The sequence below is a fragment of the Chiloscyllium plagiosum genome, unplaced genomic scaffold, assembly GCF_037043375.1.
Source record: "Chiloscyllium plagiosum isolate Xiang-an unplaced genomic scaffold, Cpla_swu_hap1 HiC_scaffold_13, whole genome shotgun sequence".
NCBI lineage: Eukaryota > Metazoa > Chordata > Chondrichthyes > Orectolobiformes > Hemiscylliidae > Chiloscyllium > Chiloscyllium plagiosum.
Window position 1 is genome coordinate 20,177,649 of NW_028270151.1, and position 18,245 is coordinate 20,195,893.

Consider the following 18,245-nt stretch of genomic DNA (forward strand, 5'->3'; position numbering starts at 1 on the left):
AATAATCCTAAATCCTATCTCTCTGAATTCTTTCCTGTTACTTGCTGAGCACAGATGTAAGACTGATTGGTCTGTAATTCCCATGTATTACTCTATTCCTTTACTTGAACAGAGGAGCAACATTCCCCTCCCTCCAACCATCTGGTACTACTCCCATGGAGTGTGAGGATGCAAAGATCATTGCTGGAGATGCAGCAATCTCATTCCTTGCTTCCTGTAGTAACTTTGGGTATATCTGGGGAGAAAGTGAGGTCTGCAGATGCTGGAGATCAGAGCTGAAAATGTGTTGCTGGAAAAGCGCAGCAGGTCAGGCAGCATCCAGGGAACAGGAGAATCAACGTTTCGGGCATAAGCCCTTCTTCAGGAATGAGGAAAGTTTGTCCAGCAGGCTAAGATAAAAGGTAGGGAGGAGGGACTTGGGGGAGAGGCGTCGGAAATGCGATAGGTGGAAAGAGGTCAAGGTGAGAGTATCTGGTCCAGTCCTGGGGACTTATCTATTTTGATGCTTCCCAGAATTTTCAGCACATCCACTTTCTTAATATCAATCTCTTCAAGCCTATTAACCTGGTCCACTGTGTTCTCACTATCAACAAGGTTCTAGTGAATACTGAAACAAAAAACTCATTTAGGGCCTCCCCTACCTCTTCAGATTCCCAGCACAAATTCCCTTCACTTTCCCAGATTGCCCCTACCTTCCGTCTGATCACTCTCTTAATCTTCACGTAAGTGTAGAATGCCTTTGGGCTTCTTGAAAAGGCTTTTCCATGCCCTCTCCTAACTCTCATGTTTCCGCTGATGGGTGAGTGCCGAACCAGAGGACACAGCTTAAAAATACGGGGTAGACCATTTAGGACAGAGATGAGGAGAAACTTCTTCACCCAGACTGGATTCATTTAAGGAAGAGTTGGATCGAGCTCTCAAGGATAGTGGAATCAAGGGTTATGGAGATAAGGCAGGAACAGGATACTGATTAAGGATGATCAGCCATGATCATATTGAATGGTGGTGCAGGCTCGAAGGGCAGAATGGCCTACTCCTGCACCTATTGTTTATTGTCTATTGTCTATTGTCTATTGTCTCCCCAGTCCATTTTTGAGTTCTTTCCTAGATACCCTGTGATCCTCTAAAGCTGTGCCATATCCTTGCTCCCCGGAACATAAGTAAGATTCCTTTGTCCTCTTGATGAGAAGCTCCTCTTCTCTTGTCGTCCAAGACTCCTTCACCTTACCATTCTGCTCCTGTCTCAGTGGGACAAAGTTATCCAACACTCGCAACCAGTGCTCCTTAAACAGTGGCCACATTTCTGTTGTACATTTCCCATAGAACAATTGTTCCCAATTTATACTCCACAGCTCCTTTCTAATAGCAGTATAATTTATCATCCCCCAATTAAACACCTTCCCATACTGTCTGTTCCTATCTCTCTCTCTGTGGCTATGGTAAAGGTGAGGCAGTTGTAGTCACTGTCACCAAAATGCTCTCCCACTGAGAGTTCTGACACCTGGCCTAGCTTGTTTCCTAGCATCAAATCCAAAATGGCTTCCCCCCTAGGTTTGTCTATCTACATATTGAGTCAGGAATCCTTCCTGGACATACCTGACAAAATTGGCTCCATCCAGACCATCTGCACTAAGGAGGTTCTAATTAATATTGGGGAAGTTGAAGATACGCATAACAACAGCTCTGTTACATCTGCACCTTTTCAAGATTTGCTTTCCAATCCGTTCTTCCATCTCTCTGCTGCTGTTGAGGCGGTCTGTAGAAAACAGTGACTGCTCCTTTCCTGTTACTGACTTCCACCCATACTAACTCAGTCCCCAAACCCTCCTCAATAACCTCCATTTCTGCAGCTGTGAAGCACACTCTAATTAACAATGCAACGCCCCCTCCTCTTTTTCCCCCTTCCCTTTTTTTAAACATCTAAACCCTGGAACCTTCAACAATGATCCCTGCCCCTGTGAAATCTATGTCTCCATTTTGACCACTTTCACACACTGGGTATTCACAAGGACCTGCTGTCATTGCTTTTCTAAATGGTAAAGGTCCTGGGTTTCAAAGAAGGTACATTTGCAAAATTACTTCAGAGCATCTTCTAGACAGTGTACATCAGTGCCACTGAGCAACACTGATATTGAAGTTCATGTTTAATGTGATTCATGTTGAGTCAAATTAACTGGTTTAGTCATAGTCATAGAGTCCTACAACACAGAGCCAAGCCCTTTGGCCCAAACTTGTCCATGCAAATCAAAATGTCACATTAACCCCAATTCCCTGGACTTGACCCATATTATTCTAATCCTTTCCTATCAATGTATTTGTACAAATGCCTTTTAAATGTTGTTAATGTACCCAACTCAACCACTTCTGTTGGCACCTCATTCTATATGCGTACCATCCTCTGTGTAAAAAGATTGCCCCTCAGGTCCCTTTTTATTCTTTCCCCTCTAACCTTAAACTGATGCCCTCTAGTACTCAATTCCCCAACCCTGGGAAAAAGACTGAGTGCTTTCACCCTATCCATGTTTTCCATGATCTTATAAACCTCAATAAGGTTCCCCCTAAGACTCTTATGCTCTAAAGAAAAAAGTCCTAGTTTGTCCAACGCCTCCCTATATCTCAGACCATTGAGTCCAAACAACATCCTGCTAAATTTCTTCTGCACTCTTTCCAGTTTAATAGCGTCCTTCCTCCAACAAGGTGACCCAAACTGAACACAATAGTCCAACTGCAACATAACGTCCCAACTTCTGTACTCAATGCCTTGACTGATGAAGCCCAGTGTGCCAAAAGCTTTCTTCACTGCCCTGTCTACCTGTGACTCCACTTTCAGAGAACTGTGAACCTGAACTTCAAGATCCCTCTGTTCAACTATAGCTCCCAGGCTTTTCTTTGTAGCCCTTCTTGAATAAGGGCAAAACATTCACTACCCTTCAGTCTTTTGGGATCCCACCCATGGCTAATGATAATGCAAAAATATCAGCCAGGTTCCCTGCAGTTTCTTTTCTAGTCTCTTGCAATGTTCTTGTCTTTATCTGGTCAGCACCAGGAGATTCATCCACCTTCAAATTCATTTAAAGCCTTCTCTACAGTGTTATGGACTGTCCCAAAAATATGCCACTAACTTCCCCAAGTTCCCAAGTCTTCATGTCTTTCTCCATGGTAAACACAGAGGAGAAATAATCATTGAGAACCTGACCCGTCTCCTGCAGTTCTACATATGCATGCCAACTTTGGTCCTTGAGGGGCCTTATTCTCTCTCTCGAATTATTCTTTTCCCTTTAATATACTTAAACTACCTCTTTGGATTCACTCTAATTTTCTCAGCCAAGGCTACTTGGTGGCCTCTTTTGCCCTCTTGATTTCCTTCTTCAGGGAACTTCTATATTCCCTGTATATCTCCAGGGATTTTCTTGATCCCAGCTGCCTGCACCTGAGTCACACCTCCTTCTATTTTCTGGTCAAAACCTCAATATCTCTTGTTAGCCATGGTTTGCTATTCCTGCCAATCTTGCCCTTCACCCACACAAGAACATATAAACCTTGAAGTCTAACCATTTCATTTTTAAAGGCCTCCCACTTGCTAGAGATCCCTTAGCCTGCAAACAAACTACTTCGGTCAAGCCCTGCAAGCTTCTGTCTAATTTCATCAAAATTCACTTTGCCCATGTTTAGAACTTGAACCTATGGATCGGTTCTGTCCCTCTCCATGACTGTTTTAAGATTCGAACTATGGTCACTGGTCCCAAAGTGCTCCCCCATTGTCACCTTCATCAGTTGTCCTATCCTATTTTCTAAGAGTAGGTTGAGTTTTCCCCTTCCTGAGTAGGACCCTCTATATACTGCTTGAGGAGACTTTCCTAAATGCATTTAACAAATTCCAACCCATCTAAGCCCTTAACACGCTGGCAGTCCCAGTCTATGTTAGGAAAATTAAAATCCCCTACTATGACAACCCTATTGCTCCTATAAGTCTTGTTAATCTCTCTGCAGGTTTGTTCCTCTAAATCCCATTGACTATTTGGGGCCTATAGAAAACATTAAAAATTTCACCATCTCCTGCCTATTTCTGAGTTCTAATCATAAAGCCAGACTGGTTGATCCTTGAATTATTTCATCTCTGATTATACTGCGATATATGCCTTTATCAAAAATGCAACTGAATCTTCCCTCCTTCCACCATTTTTGTCTCGCCTAAAGCACCTGTACCCTGGCACATTAAGCTACCAGTTCTGTCCCTCCCTTAGCCATGTTTCCGTAATAGTTATAATTTCCTAGCCCCATGTATCTATCCACCAAAGAAGCATTCCTTGCTCCCTGTTGTGTTCCAGTGTAACCTGTCTCTTCAAAATACTATTTCTGATTACTGCACCTCTTTCAAGCATTGTAATTGCCTCCCTGATGTTGAGGTTGTCACCCCCTGCCAATTTTGTTTAACCCCTCCCCTGCAGCACTAGCAAACCTGGACACCAAGATTTTGGCCCCCTCCAGATCAGGTAGAACTTGTTCCTTTTGAACAGGTCACCTCTACCCCTAAAAAGATCCCAATGGTCTAAAAATCTGAATCCCAACCCCCGCATCAATATTTGAGCCACACATTCATCTACATACCTTCCTGTTCTCACCCTCACGAGCACATGGCACTGGAAGTAATCTAGAGTTTATCACCAACAAGGTCCTCATTTTTAACTTTTTCCTAGCTCTCTATAATCACTGTGCAGGACCTCATTCCTATTTCTACCTATGTCATTTGTGCCAATGTGTACAATGACTTCTTGCTGCTCACACTCACCCTTGAGAATGTTCAGCAGCTGCTCTGAGACCTCCTGGACCCTGGCACCTGGGAGACAACACACCATCCTGGATTTTTGCCTGTGACCACAGAATCTTCTATCTTTCCCCTAATTGTCAAGTTTCCTATCACTAAGTTTCTGTCTACCTTTCCCCTTTCCCACTGTACCCCAGAGCCAGTTGTAGTGCCACCAACCTGTCAACTGCTACCTTCCCCTACATGGTGATTATCCTGAACAGTATCCAAAACGGTATACTTGTTTTTGAGGGGAATGGCTAGAGGGGATTCCTGCACTTGCTACCTACTCCCTTTGCCTGATGGTCAATAAGCAACTCTCTGCCTGCACCTCACATGTGACCATCTCACTAAAACTCTTATCAATGAAGTGCTCAGCATCTTGAATAATCCTGAGTGCATCCAGCTGCAGCTCCTTAACACGGTCTCCCAAGACCTGCTGCTGGGTGCACCTCCCACAAGTGTACTCATCATGGACAGTAGAAATCTTTCTGATCTCCTACATCCCGCAGGAGGAAAAAGCGACTACCCTAACTGCCATCTTAACGGCTGTAAAACTAAAAAGGAAAGCTAACCTGAGTTTACCTGTGCTTTGTGCTGTGCCACTGCTCTCCTAAATATCTCAAGGGGAACAGAGTAAGTTAGATAAGTCGGATTTCCAAATTAAGCACACCTTTTCACCATTAAAGATTTAATTTCAAATTAAATATTTAATCATCATGTGTTGCAATAACTCTTTTCTATAATTTTGCTCATGATGAACACCAACACTTCAGACATATTCATTTGGAAAGAAAATGGTTCATACTCATAGACATGTTGATGTGCATGAGTAATGGATAAATGTGTTGAAAACAACAATTTCCTATTTCTTTTGGTTTCAATTAGGTTAAAAAAATGTGCAGCATATGACAGCCTAAATTTTAAAAATCAACCATTTCAGGAATGAATTAAGCATTGAATATGTTTAATTTAAAATCAGTAATGAATTAACACCATCTCAGTGAAAAAATATACTAACAGGCCAAGTATGAGAACTTTTTTTATTATTTGATAGATAATACAAATTTCAAATCAAAACTCTTTGCAATGAAGAAATTCAAGGCATGAAGAGGAAACTAAAATTGACTTTGATCCAAATTTAAATAAATATAGGTCACACATGATTTTCCGTTCTGGCTAAATGAAAATCAGAGAAATGTATATAAATGGTCTCAGTTTTCAGCGCAACTTTAAAATTACAGTTCCTACTGGTGGTTGTGGCTTTGTTTCATTGTGAAAAATAGGTGTTGGTAACACATTCAACTTTACCGTTTCCATACGGAATTGCCATTCACTATCTTTATGACAAAATAATTGCCTAAGGAACAGAGTGCTTCACGTATAAACGTTTTCGAAGGTTTTTTTGGAAGCCACTAAGCCCATCATGTTCCTCTTTGTATTGTCTTCTTTCTTCAGAAGAATAATATAACATTTTGGAGCAAAAATGAAAATAAGAAGACCAAAACTGGAAGCCAAAATAGCAAACACTTCAACTGCCACAGCATATTTCCCTGGCGAACTTACGTACGCTGGAATGAAAGTTATCCAAACTGCGCAAAAGATAAGCATGCTAAACGTTATGTGTTTAGCTTCATTGAAGTTATCTGGAAGTTGTCGAGCGATAAAAGCTACCACAAAACACACGCAGGACAGAAATCCAATATAACCCAGTACACAATAGAAGGCTGATGAAGATCCTACATTGCACTCCAACACGATTATCTCATTCGAGTGACTCGTGTTTTTCATTGGATAAGGTGGAAATACAATTAGCCAGGTAGTACATATTACACATTGTACCAGTGTGAGGATGTAAACCATCAGCCGTTGTTGTCTTGGTCCAAACCACTTCATAATAGTATTGCCGGGAAGCGTTGATTTGAACGCCATCACCACGACAATTGTTTTACTCAATACACAAGATATGCAAAGAACAAAACTAATACCAAATACTACATGGCAGAGCATGCAAGTCCAAACTAAAGGTTCACCGATGAATGTAATTGAAGACAGAAAACAAAGTGTCAGGGCAAAAAGAAGAAGGAAGCTTAACTCAGAGTTATTAGCTTTAACAATCGCAGTGTGTCGGTAGATGTAGAATATTGCAAATGTGCCAATGGTGGTGCAGGCTCCCAACAATGCCAGTGTCACCAGAATGATTCCCAACGTCTCGTAAAAGGAAAGAAACTCGATTTCCTTGGGAACACACTGATCCTGTCTTTCATTAGATTTGAATTCCAGTGGACATTTTATGCAATGAACGGAATCTAAAAAGCAATACACATCTTGATCATTATATGAAGAAACTTGAAGCCTGTGCAATGTAGACATCAATTTTAAGCAGCAATGCCTTTGGCAATGGCGTTTGCTTACCAGTCATGTTACTTATTTCACCTTGTGCACATTGTATGCAATCAAAACAACAAATGGGTTGCCCTTTTCTTCCTGCTTTCCTTGTTCCTTGATGACAGCTTTCAGAACAAACAGCTTTAGGAACCTGATTATGAATATGAATACAATGGTGGAATAATACTAGCAATTCCATGTGGAAAATGTACAACATTCAGTCTGATATACAGTTCAAAAGCCACTTTTTTACATTTGTTGGAACCATCTTTTTTTAAAGAAATGGTATGGTTTGTGACCTCATAATATTCCAGTTTAAAGCCACAGTAAGGAACAGGTTTGCAGCTGCAGAACCAGGAAATGTTTAGTGAAATAGAAGAAAGCGAGAACTGCAGGAACTGCAGTGTCAAAACTGAAAAGCGCGGTGCTGGAAAAAGCACAGCAGGTCAGGCAGCATGCAAGGAGCAAGAAACTTGACATGTCAGGTGTTAATCGTTTATTGTGAATGGGAGAGGTAAGGGGGCTAAGCGATAAATAAGGTATGGGAGTTGGGTTGGATGAAGGCAGGTGGAATGGCAATTGGAAAATGCAAGCAGGAGGTGATGGTGATAGGTCGGTGGGGAGCATGGAGTGGATAGGTGGGAAGGATGATTGACCGGTAGGTCAGGTCAAGAGGGCAGTGCTGAGTTGGAGGGTTGGATCTAGGCTGAGGTGGGAGATGGGGAAACTTGGAAACTGGTGAAGTCAATGTTGATTGAGTGTAGTTGTAGGGTCCAAAAGCCAAAGATGAGGCTTTCTTCATCCAGTCATTGGGTAGTTTTGATTTGGTGCTGGATGAGGCCCAGGATTTGGATGTTCTTGGGGGAATAGGAATGGGAGTTGAAGCATTTGGCCACAGGGTGTTGGGCTTGAATGATGTGTGAGAACAAGAGATGCTCTCTGAAAAGCTCACCAATTTGGTGCTCAGTCTCCCTGACGTGAAGGAGACCACATAGAGTGCAATGGATGCAGTAAATGATGTGGGTGGATTTGCAGGAAAATCTCTGCGGGATTTGAAATTATCCTTTAGGGCTTTGGATGGAGGTGGGTTTGGTTGTGGGGGAGGGGGGCGGGGGGAGGGGTAGGTTTGTGCATATGCTTTGCACCTCATCCAGCCATCAGGGAAAGATGCCAGGTGGAGGGTGGCTTGGTGGAGAACATGGACCCAAGGAGGGAGTCACGGAGAGAATGATCTCTGTGGAACACAGTTAGGGGTGAGAAGGGAAATATCATTTTGGTGGTGGAGTCTGACAATAGGTGGCAAAAATGGTGGAGCTTAATATGCTGTATTTGGAGATTCATGGGCTGGAATGTGAGGAATTACAATTCTTGTTACTGCATTCATGATTTGTCTTTGGAGTTGCTTCATTTATTACTGAATAAGCAAACTGGGAATGAACTAAATAAAATCAAACATATTTTGCAGTAATGTTGTTTAATTGCTGGAAAGAAGACCAGATTCAGAAAAAAAAAAATCATGTAATATGCACCTTTCTGATGAGGCCAGCATTTATTGACCATCCCTAGTTGCCTCTGAGCTTCCTTCTGGAACTGTTGCAAGACTTTTCCTGTAGGTAGACCTACAATATCATAGAGAGGAACTGAGAGCTTTGCCCAAGTCAAGATGGTGAGTGGCTGTGAAGGGAACTTGCAGTTGGTGGCGTTCCTAAGGAGTTGTTGCAAATATAATTATAGATTGAAATGGGTATGGGTTTGAAAGGTGCTGCCTAAAGAGCATTGTTGAATTTTTGTTGTATATCTTGTAGATGCTGCGACTGAGCATATGTGGTGGAGGAAGTGGATGTGTGTGGGTTTGGTGCTGACTTAGTGGGCTGATTTTCCGACATGGTGTCAAGCTTCTTCAGAGTTATTGAAATTGTGCCCATTGAGGCAAGTGAGGGGATTCTATCACAGCCCTGACCAGTTCCTTGGTCACGATGTGTTGGAGAGTGCAGTGGTAAGTTACCTTTTGCAGGTTTCCTAACACTTAATGGTCACAAAACTTATTTGATTAGTCCAGTTCAGTTTCTCATAGGAGAAATCACCTGAGATACTGATAGCATGGGATTCTGTGATGCTGATGCTGTTGAATATTAAAAGGAGGTAATTAGACCTCCCTTGTTGGTGATGGCAATTATTTATCAATTGTATGTCAAAAGTGTATTTGTGAACAAAATGAACATAAACCATAATGTCCATTGACATCAAACTAATGGATCCATTGCTTTCTGAATGTTGTTTTCAAACCTATTCAACATCTTTTCACTGTGTTCAGACTTTTACGTCTTTGTTCAAACATTCATTCATTCATTTAGTGTCATTTAAGACATTTGTGCATTTATAATTCTTGTTAAGTTTCACTGTCTTAGTTTTTTGTCATTTCTCACAAGATCAGTTATGAGCAAACACATTCTGCTATTGAAATGGGTAAAAATGAAATACTTCTCTGGTCTTACATCCTGCATTGATTCAGAGAAGTGATTTTCGAATTAGTGAGCAGATCTTTTCCATTTAAAAATGCTTCCTAAATCGCAATTTTACTCAACATCAAGCAATAGCCATATCGCGTAGGGCGCCTATTTGATACAACAACCACCAGTTCGCTTTTCAATTTCAGGCAAAGGAAATTGAAAATAAAATTAACCTGTTTTTGAAAAGTGATGGTTCTGTACAGAGCTTACCGACTTCTGATTGCCACTCCAAACAATTGCCTCGCCTGTTATCGAAAATTCCTCTCCAGCACGAGCTGACCCATCATAGTGCCCAACATTTACAATATCAAGAGCACCGAGGGCATTTGGTTGCCAGTTTACAATGTCATATGACGGGACAGGGTCTCCGTTTTCATCAAAATCAACCTTTTCGCCGATCTTGGTTATGAAATTCACTGTTCTCATATAATATAGTAACTTAAAAAACAAAATCGGAGTACATTTCCATCAGTTGTAATAAATCAAACGTGAATTCGACTACATTGGATTTTTATGTAAATACGGTCATCATACTTTGTTAAACGTTCCTTACCTGCCATGCTTGAAAATGTGAAACATTTGCACAGCTCCCATTGGAGAAAGGTCCTTCCCCAGTTTTACACGATGCCATATTGTGAAGTGCATGAACTATAGCATAAGTTGCTTTGTACACGTTGTAAGTGACTCTGTACTCCAACACTTCAGTAAATTCGTTTCGTACATTCTGTAGATTTTCTCTCCCTGTGCATTTCTTAAGACCGGATTCGTTTTTTCGAGAATCTGTTTTGTTCCCATCACCTAGAGTGCAGCCGAAACAACTTTCCCAAAACTTTTTCACCAAGGGGTTCCCTGGATACAAAGATGGATGAACTTTCATCAAGAACTCCCTCAACCCCGGTATACCGACTTTGCGAATTGCAATTCCAATTGCGCCAGAAGCAATCTTTTTACTTTCCTCCGCAGGAAGAAGCAATGTGGAAACCCATGATTCGCTTCCGATCCACTGTATGCCGCTGACATTTTGTCTAATCATTTCTTTTAGCAGAGTACGCATGTTTGTGTCACCGACAAACGCAACGACAACTTTTGTAGAAGAGGTTTTGATGGTGTCAATTGTTTTCAGTAACTTCTCTCGAGCGTCTGCTATATGAAACGACTCGGAAAATGCTATACAAACACCTAATTGTTGGACTGCCTCTTCAAAGGCTTGCATTCCGTAGTTTCCGTAGTCATTGTCGCTCTTAACTGTCCCGATCCAGGTCCATCCAAAATGTTTCACCAGCTGGGCTAAGGCTCTGGCTTGATAATAATCACTCGGTATTGTTCGAAAAAATGACGGATATTCCTTTCTATTGCTCAAGCATGCGCACGTAGAAAAATAACTAACCTGTCACAAAGAAAGGAAAAGCATTTGCGTTTCCGTTATAATTTGTAATTCATCATGATATGATTTCTGGTTGTTCAAGGAATAGACATTGCTGGAGAAGAACAAAGATTTCACTTCACATCGTGTTTACAGGATTGGCCCTCTTAAATGCATAATAAAATAAAACATTAATTTGCTCATTTCAAAACGTTTCATTCAAATATTCACACCCAAGATTCATTTCAAGTATTGCTCTTTCTTGATTTGCATTGTCCTAGCTGCAACCATGCACAATGTTCAATCCTCAGTTTAACATGAATAAAGTCGTTGAATATTCTCTCTCTCTCTCTCTCTCCCCCCCTTCCCCCCGTCTCTGCTCTGTCTCCAGGTATCTTAAGGATAATTCTAACTTTGTTTATTCTCGTCTTGTGTGTCCATTGTCCATCTCGCCTTTTTTTTCCTTCCCATTGAAGTCAATGGAGGAAAAAGAAACGCACAGTGTAGGATACGTGACTAATTCTATGTGAGCTACTTTGCGCCATTTGCCCAAATATGAAATTACTCTTCATCGAACCCTTTATTTCTTTAATACCATGTTCAACTTTTTTTTAAATTCAATGTACCAAAGTGCAACTTTGAAGAGTTTCATCTGGCTTCTGGCACCGAAATTAAGCTCACTGTCTCTCAGGCATGAATTATATATGCCCCAGTGAGCCGAAACCGATACACTGTGTCGTTTAAATTAAATGTACTTCAACTGAAAACATAACGTCTCTGTTGAATTCTTTAGCATTCTATTTATCGCATTGTTCGCTACTGCGCAGGCTTTCTTCATATTTCATTCACGTGCAATGTTGCTTATATTTTCATTTCACACTTCCTTAGTTTCAAATGTTCAGGGAATAGTTATCTGATTATCCATCTTTTGAATTTTGCATTGGATTTGATAGCACAAGAGTGATTAATGAAATGTAAGTTATTTTTCTCAGTCTTTGCCTCCTGATTTGTTTTTATCCCTACTAAAACAAAACGTTATCTCAGGCGCCGTCATAAAGTCATAGACATAGAGTCATACTCGTACAGTCAACAAAAAGGAAACAGTCCCTTTGTTACAACTAAACCCAAACTAAACTAGTCGAGAGTGTGGTGCTGGAAAAGTGCAGCAGGTCAGGCATCATCCAAAGAGAAGGAGAATTGACGTTTCAGGCATAAGCCCTTCATCAGGATTCATTCCTCAGATGCTGCCTGACCTGCTATGCTTTTCCACCATCACACTCTTGACTCTGATCTGCAGCATCTGCAGTAAAGTAAACTAATCCCACCTGCCTGCTCCTGAACCAGATCCCTCAAAACATTTCATTTTTGTGGTCTTATCCAAATGCCTTTAAACAGTGTAATTGTGCCCACGTTCACCACTTCCTCAGGAAACTCATTCCACACGCAAACCATCCTCTGTAGAATAAAAAACTTGCCCCTCATGACTTTTTTAAAATTCTCTGCTGTCACGTTAAAAATGTGCCCTCTTGGAATCCCCTCTCATGTGAAAAAAAAAACCTCCCACATACAATTAACCCTATCTATAGCCCTCATAACTATATAAAAATTTGTAAGGTCACCTCTCAACTACTGGGCGCCTCCTAGCAGAGCGTTTTACGGAACATCTCCGAGACACCCGCACCAATCAACCACACCGCCCTGTGGCCCAACATTTCAACTCCCCCTCCCACTCTGCCGAGGACATGGAGATCCTGGGCCTCCTTCACCGCCGCTCCCTCAACACCAGACGCCTGGAGGAAGAACGCCTCATCTTCCGCCTCGGAACACTTCAACCTCAGGGCATCAATGTGGACTTCAACAGCTTCCTCATTTCCACTTTCCCCACCTCACCCTAGTTCTAAACTTGCAGCTCAGCACTGTCCCCATGACTTGTCCGGATTTGTCCTACCTGCCTACCTCCTTTTCCACCTATCCACTCCACCCTCTCCTCCCTGACCTACCATCTTCATCCCCTCCCCCACTCACCTATTGTACTCTATGCTACTTTCTCCCCACCCCCACCCTCCTCTCGCTTATCTCTCCACGCTTCAGGCTCACTGCCATTATTCCTGATGAAGGGCTTTTGCCCGAAACGTCGATTTCGAAACTCCTTGAATGCTGCCTGAACTGCTGTGCTCTTCCAGCACCACTAACCCAGAATCTGGTTTCCAGCATCTGCAGTCATTGTTTTTACCTCCAATAAGAAAAGTCCCAGCCTTTTTTTTATAACTAACAGCTAGCAACATTCTGGGTTAATCCACTGCACCTTTTGAACCCACTGCAACTTAATCTTCACCTTCCTCTAACCCGGCGACCAGAACTGGACACCGTACTCCAGGAGAGGGCTCATTAATGTCCAGCAAACCTTCAACATGATTTCCCAACTCCTATACTCAGCTCCACAATGCTGAATTCAAGATGACATTAGTTCACTTTTGAAGGTGCTGAGCGAATCCGTGCTGAAACCACTACCCGGCTGAATGTGACTGTTCCCAGAATCAGTTATCAACTTTTAAATTTTGGCTCAAGTGCTCTTCATTTCTTTTGCCAAGACTGACATTGAATTTACTGATGGAACGCTGTCATGATCAACCTTTTAAATGGTTTCTCTCTCCACAGATGTGCTTGGCACGTCCAATGTTTTTGACATTATTTGTTTTTATTTTAAATCGCGGTTCAATGCCGAGCGCACGCAATTAAGTAAAACAAACTAACCACAGGTTTCATTTCTCCGATCAACTATTTCTAATAAACGTGTTAAGGTCTCAGTTAGAACCTGCAACGGACAACTGTGGTAGCATGCAAAGTTATTTTACACTTAAGGTTCGTACTGGCTGGACTGATCACTCGTAATTTACGTTAAGATGGCTCCTATTAAGAACACATCGAAGTATTAACAAACAGATGTACTAAATAAAAATGTTGCAACGCTCTTGTGGCACAGTGATAGTGTCCCGATCTGTGGATAGAATGCCAGCTTATTTTGCCTAGAGATTGCGATAGCATCAATGGACTGGATGATTAAAATTAAGTAAAGCTTCTGTAAAATAGTTAGTTTAATTATCTGGGATATTTTAATTCTGCACCTGTGAAATCTCTTAGTATGGGCAAAGGGTGAAGGTGCAGATGTCATCGGCATGTGAACAGTGCAGATTAACTTCAAGGAGTACATTTCGAATACAGGGGTGTATAAGACAGCCCCAGCAATGGTGACCACAAATTGTAGTAAAACAAAACTTCCCATAGTTCACTAATATCCACACTTCATGTGTTTTCCTGTAACGTTCTGATGAAGGATAACTGGACCCGAAACGTTAATTGTGATTTCTCTCCACAAATGCTGCCCGGCCTGCTGAGATTTTCCTGCAATTTCCGTTTTTGCTCCATGCAATGTAATCCACTCTTAATCTCATTGGCAGGTGATCCAGGAAGTCAGCTCAAGTGGAACTGGGGACTGGAAACAAATATTGATTTTCCCCGCACTGTCCGCATCTCAGAAAGGGTAAAAATGAACCAATATGACCGATTTTCGTAATCATTTTTAAATATTCTCTTGCCATAGTTTCTTCCTATTCATCGCTAAGATTCTGAAATGAGACTTTCAAAGTAGTATCTTTGAAGAAGAGGAATAATAGTCCTGTTATAAACCTCTGGTTAGACCGACCCCAACAACAATCAATATTAGCTGTATTGGCAGGTCTCGCCATCCCGAATGAACATACTAATAGGGATATAACTGAAAATTTCGTGCGTTTGGATCACCCATAAACATTGCAAAGTTTGGATAGATGATGGATTCAATGGTGCACTTAACATCAAATCGTATACTGTTTTCACATATTTGTTCACATTGTACAAATGCCATCTCTTACCATAGGGATTCTGAAGGTACCGATGGAAGGTGCTATTGCTAAAGACTGCGTGGATCCAGCATCAGCAACAATCGCAGAAACAGTGGAGGAGCTTTTACAGTTAGCAGAGGGCACAGTTGCCTCAAGTTTGTTCAGAAACGCCATAGCTGCTTTTACCGAAAACGGGGTCAACGTACAAGAATCGTATATGCGGTATCCCAGTGTGACACCCGGAAGTAGAGCTGTACTGTTATTTATTTCCTCGATTGCAAAAATCATCGCCAGCGCAAAACGGAAAGGTCTGAACTGAAAGCTGCAGAGAAAGTGAAGAAACTTTAAAGAAAAAACACAGGAAAAAAGAACGAGGGACCACCACATAGCTATTATTAGCTAAATAAATAATAAACCACACCGCTGTCTCTAAATTGGAAGTTAGTGGATATATGTTCTCATGCAGACCTTGAGCACAAAATCTTAACAGACATTAATCAAAGACATTAGATCAGTGGTGCTGGAAAAGCACAGCAGGTCATGCAGCATCCGAGGAGCAGGAAAATCGACGTTTCCGGCAAAAGCCCTTCATCAGGAATCAGACATGGCAATTTGCCCAGTTTCAAACACGACTTTCAGGGAACCCTCGACCTTTTTTTCCTTAGATACAATCGAAGTATTTCGTTGAAAATTAAGAGTGTTTTCACATTTTCTCTCCGTTAATTATCCCTCATTTTAAAATGTTAAAAGACGTTTCTGAGTTTTGATTACAAGACTGAATGTGGGAACTTGCGTTGCATACACTGACCGAGGTTTTACCAATCTTACAACATTGACTAGATTGCAAAAGTACCTGATTGGTTCTAAAGCACTTTGGAACGGATCGCAAAAATAAAGTTAATGATGTTTTTTTTAATCTTAAATTCACGAATTAATTTAGAATGTGACGCAGCATGAGGGCAGATGATTTCCATTTTACGAAACAAATTAGAGTATCTGATGGCACCAACTAACCTGAAACATTTTGCCGGCTCCGGGTGATGGCCGAATGAGAGACGCTGATGCTCAACGTGATAAGAATGCACGTCAAAAATTCCACCCAGAGTGATATCTCCATCCTTCGACAAGCCCAGTAAATCAAACCTACCCCAACGTTTGCAAGCCTGCTCATTACTAGACCATGCCAGGGCAACAACAGAAATTATCGTGAAAAGAAACCAACAATGCATATTTGACAGGGCAAGTAATTGTCCTCGCCTGAATAGTAGGATGGCTGATTTTATATATATATATATATATATAGACTCCAGCTATTCCCATGAAAATCGCCTTCATGTGTGTCGAATCGTTTTCAAACTCCGTTGAACATCAACAAATTACTTGGCTAGTCCCTGAAGAAAACACATCACCACTTTCTTCAGTATGAGAATCTGGAAGGAAACAATGGCACCTGGGTACTTCCAATCGAATTGAGGCGGTATGGTCGCACAATGGGTCCACTGCTACCTGACAGGACTAAAGATCTCGGGTTCGATTCTAGCCTCGGTCGGCTGTTTGTGTGGAGTTTGCACATCCTCCCCTGTTGTTGTTAGCGTTTCGCCATGGCGTCCTCGGAATTCTGAAGTGATCGTCCAATAGAAGAGTTGTGGGATTTAGCGGCTGCGTAGTATTGTCATCTCCACACAGTGATCCCCATATTCTTTCCGCCAATGTGAATTTGGGTCAAATTATTGTTTGTTCATTTTGCAAATATACCAAAGGCTACCACTTTTGGGTTTGTAAACTTCCTGCCTTATCAAATTATTTGGAAGGGAAAATGGTCTCATTCACCTGCACATCAAGTTACCAAAACTGTTTAATGCAAGGACATCCCAAATGATTTCTCATCCATCAACTTAAGCTCTTGGCCTTGGCCAGAGATAAGTAGCCCACTTGATGTAGTGGCTTTGTGAATGGTGTGTTTCACTGACCTTCGGGCCTGACCTGCCTCCTGGATGCAGCACAATATCATCTTTGAGTGTCAGAGCCCAATGACGACCACAAGTTGTGATTTGGTTATTAAGCAGGAATTGATCTATTTAAGATCATTAGTTGAGCTGCTAAGGTACTCACTTAAATATTTTCTGGTCACCCTGTCCAGAAATGTTATTGCAGAGTAGATGGGACTTGAATCAGACCTCCTAGTTCAGAGATACGTTTATTTCAATGTACCACAGGAGGCAATGAAAAGTGCTTGTTTGTGCTTGCTGAAGGCTTTACCTCAAGATATGCAGGGTATGCATGCAAAAGAAATATATTCAAGAATTTCTCCCTTCTAAAATTCCTATCCATAATTGCCATGATGTTAACAATGCATCAATCAATCGGAACTGATTGGCCTACCAATCAGCACTGGTAAAAGGAAAATTGTGGGTGCTAGTATTTCCATGTGATCTGCTGTTTATAATCTTCTAGATTGGAGAGAGTAGGAGATGTCATCAAAAGAATAATGGCACTACAGTGAATCTTGTATAGGATGTTCTTGGATGCTCTTGGGCACCAGCAGTTAAGGGAGTACATGCTGAATGTGATGGATAGTGTGTCAAGTGGGCTACTTATCCACAGTCAGGGTCAAGAGCTTACGTTGATGGATGAGAAATCATTTGGAATGTCCCTGCATTGAATAAAATTATGCTAACTGCTTTTCTTATCCTTCCTGCTTTTACCCAGTCTCCCTAATAATTAGCAATGTTTAGTTGTTCACCAAAGTATTGTTGCTTCAAAAAAAAAGAGGGCTGAAGTCTTTCACAGTTCCCAACCCACCTTAAATGCATTGCAGCTCTGTTCCAGCTTGCAAGTAAGGACATCAGCTGCCAGAAAATATCCCCAAATGGTTCCGGCTCTATACTTACCAACTCTGTTAAGCAGGCTGCTTTGGACTGGATAGTGATAAAACTTTCAAATGTTCCCAGAGTAACAATCATCTAGCCAAGTGAAGAATATGAATAAGACTCCCGATTTATGACTTCTAAAAAGTGGACAGCTGCTGTGCAGAGAAGATGAGTTACTTAGTACAGAATTATAAGCCAATGACCTGCTCATGTGGCTAATATACTGACATGTTTTGCTCATTTTGGATTCTGGTCAATTGTAGGCCTCAGGCTATTAATTGTAGAGCATAGATTTAGCAATGTTAAAGCCATTGACCTACAATGAGAACTGATTGGTTAATTTCTTGATGGAAATGGGCAGTTTTCAAGGATTTATGTGTCATCAGTGTTGCTTGTCACTTCTCAGCCCAAGTCTCTGTGTTATCTAGG

The 18,245-nt window shown here is 41.5% G+C and overlaps 1 protein-coding gene across 1 annotated transcript; it reads right to left on the reverse strand.

The window, feature by feature from the left end:
- Nucleotides 1-6,181: 6,181 nt before the first annotated feature.
- On the reverse strand, nucleotides 6,182-16,175 carry LOC122556158 (extracellular calcium-sensing receptor-like). Its single transcript, XM_087993934.1, has 6 exons — nucleotides 15,961-16,175; nucleotides 14,977-15,268; nucleotides 10,256-11,089; nucleotides 9,913-10,140; nucleotides 7,220-7,343; nucleotides 6,182-7,113 (listed from the first exon to the last, which is right to left on the reverse strand). The coding sequence occupies exons 1-6, from the start codon at nucleotides 16,173-16,175 to the stop codon at nucleotides 6,182-6,184; spliced, it is 2,625 nt and encodes an 874-aa protein (XP_087850060.1).
- Nucleotides 16,176-18,245: the final 2,070 nt, after the last annotated feature.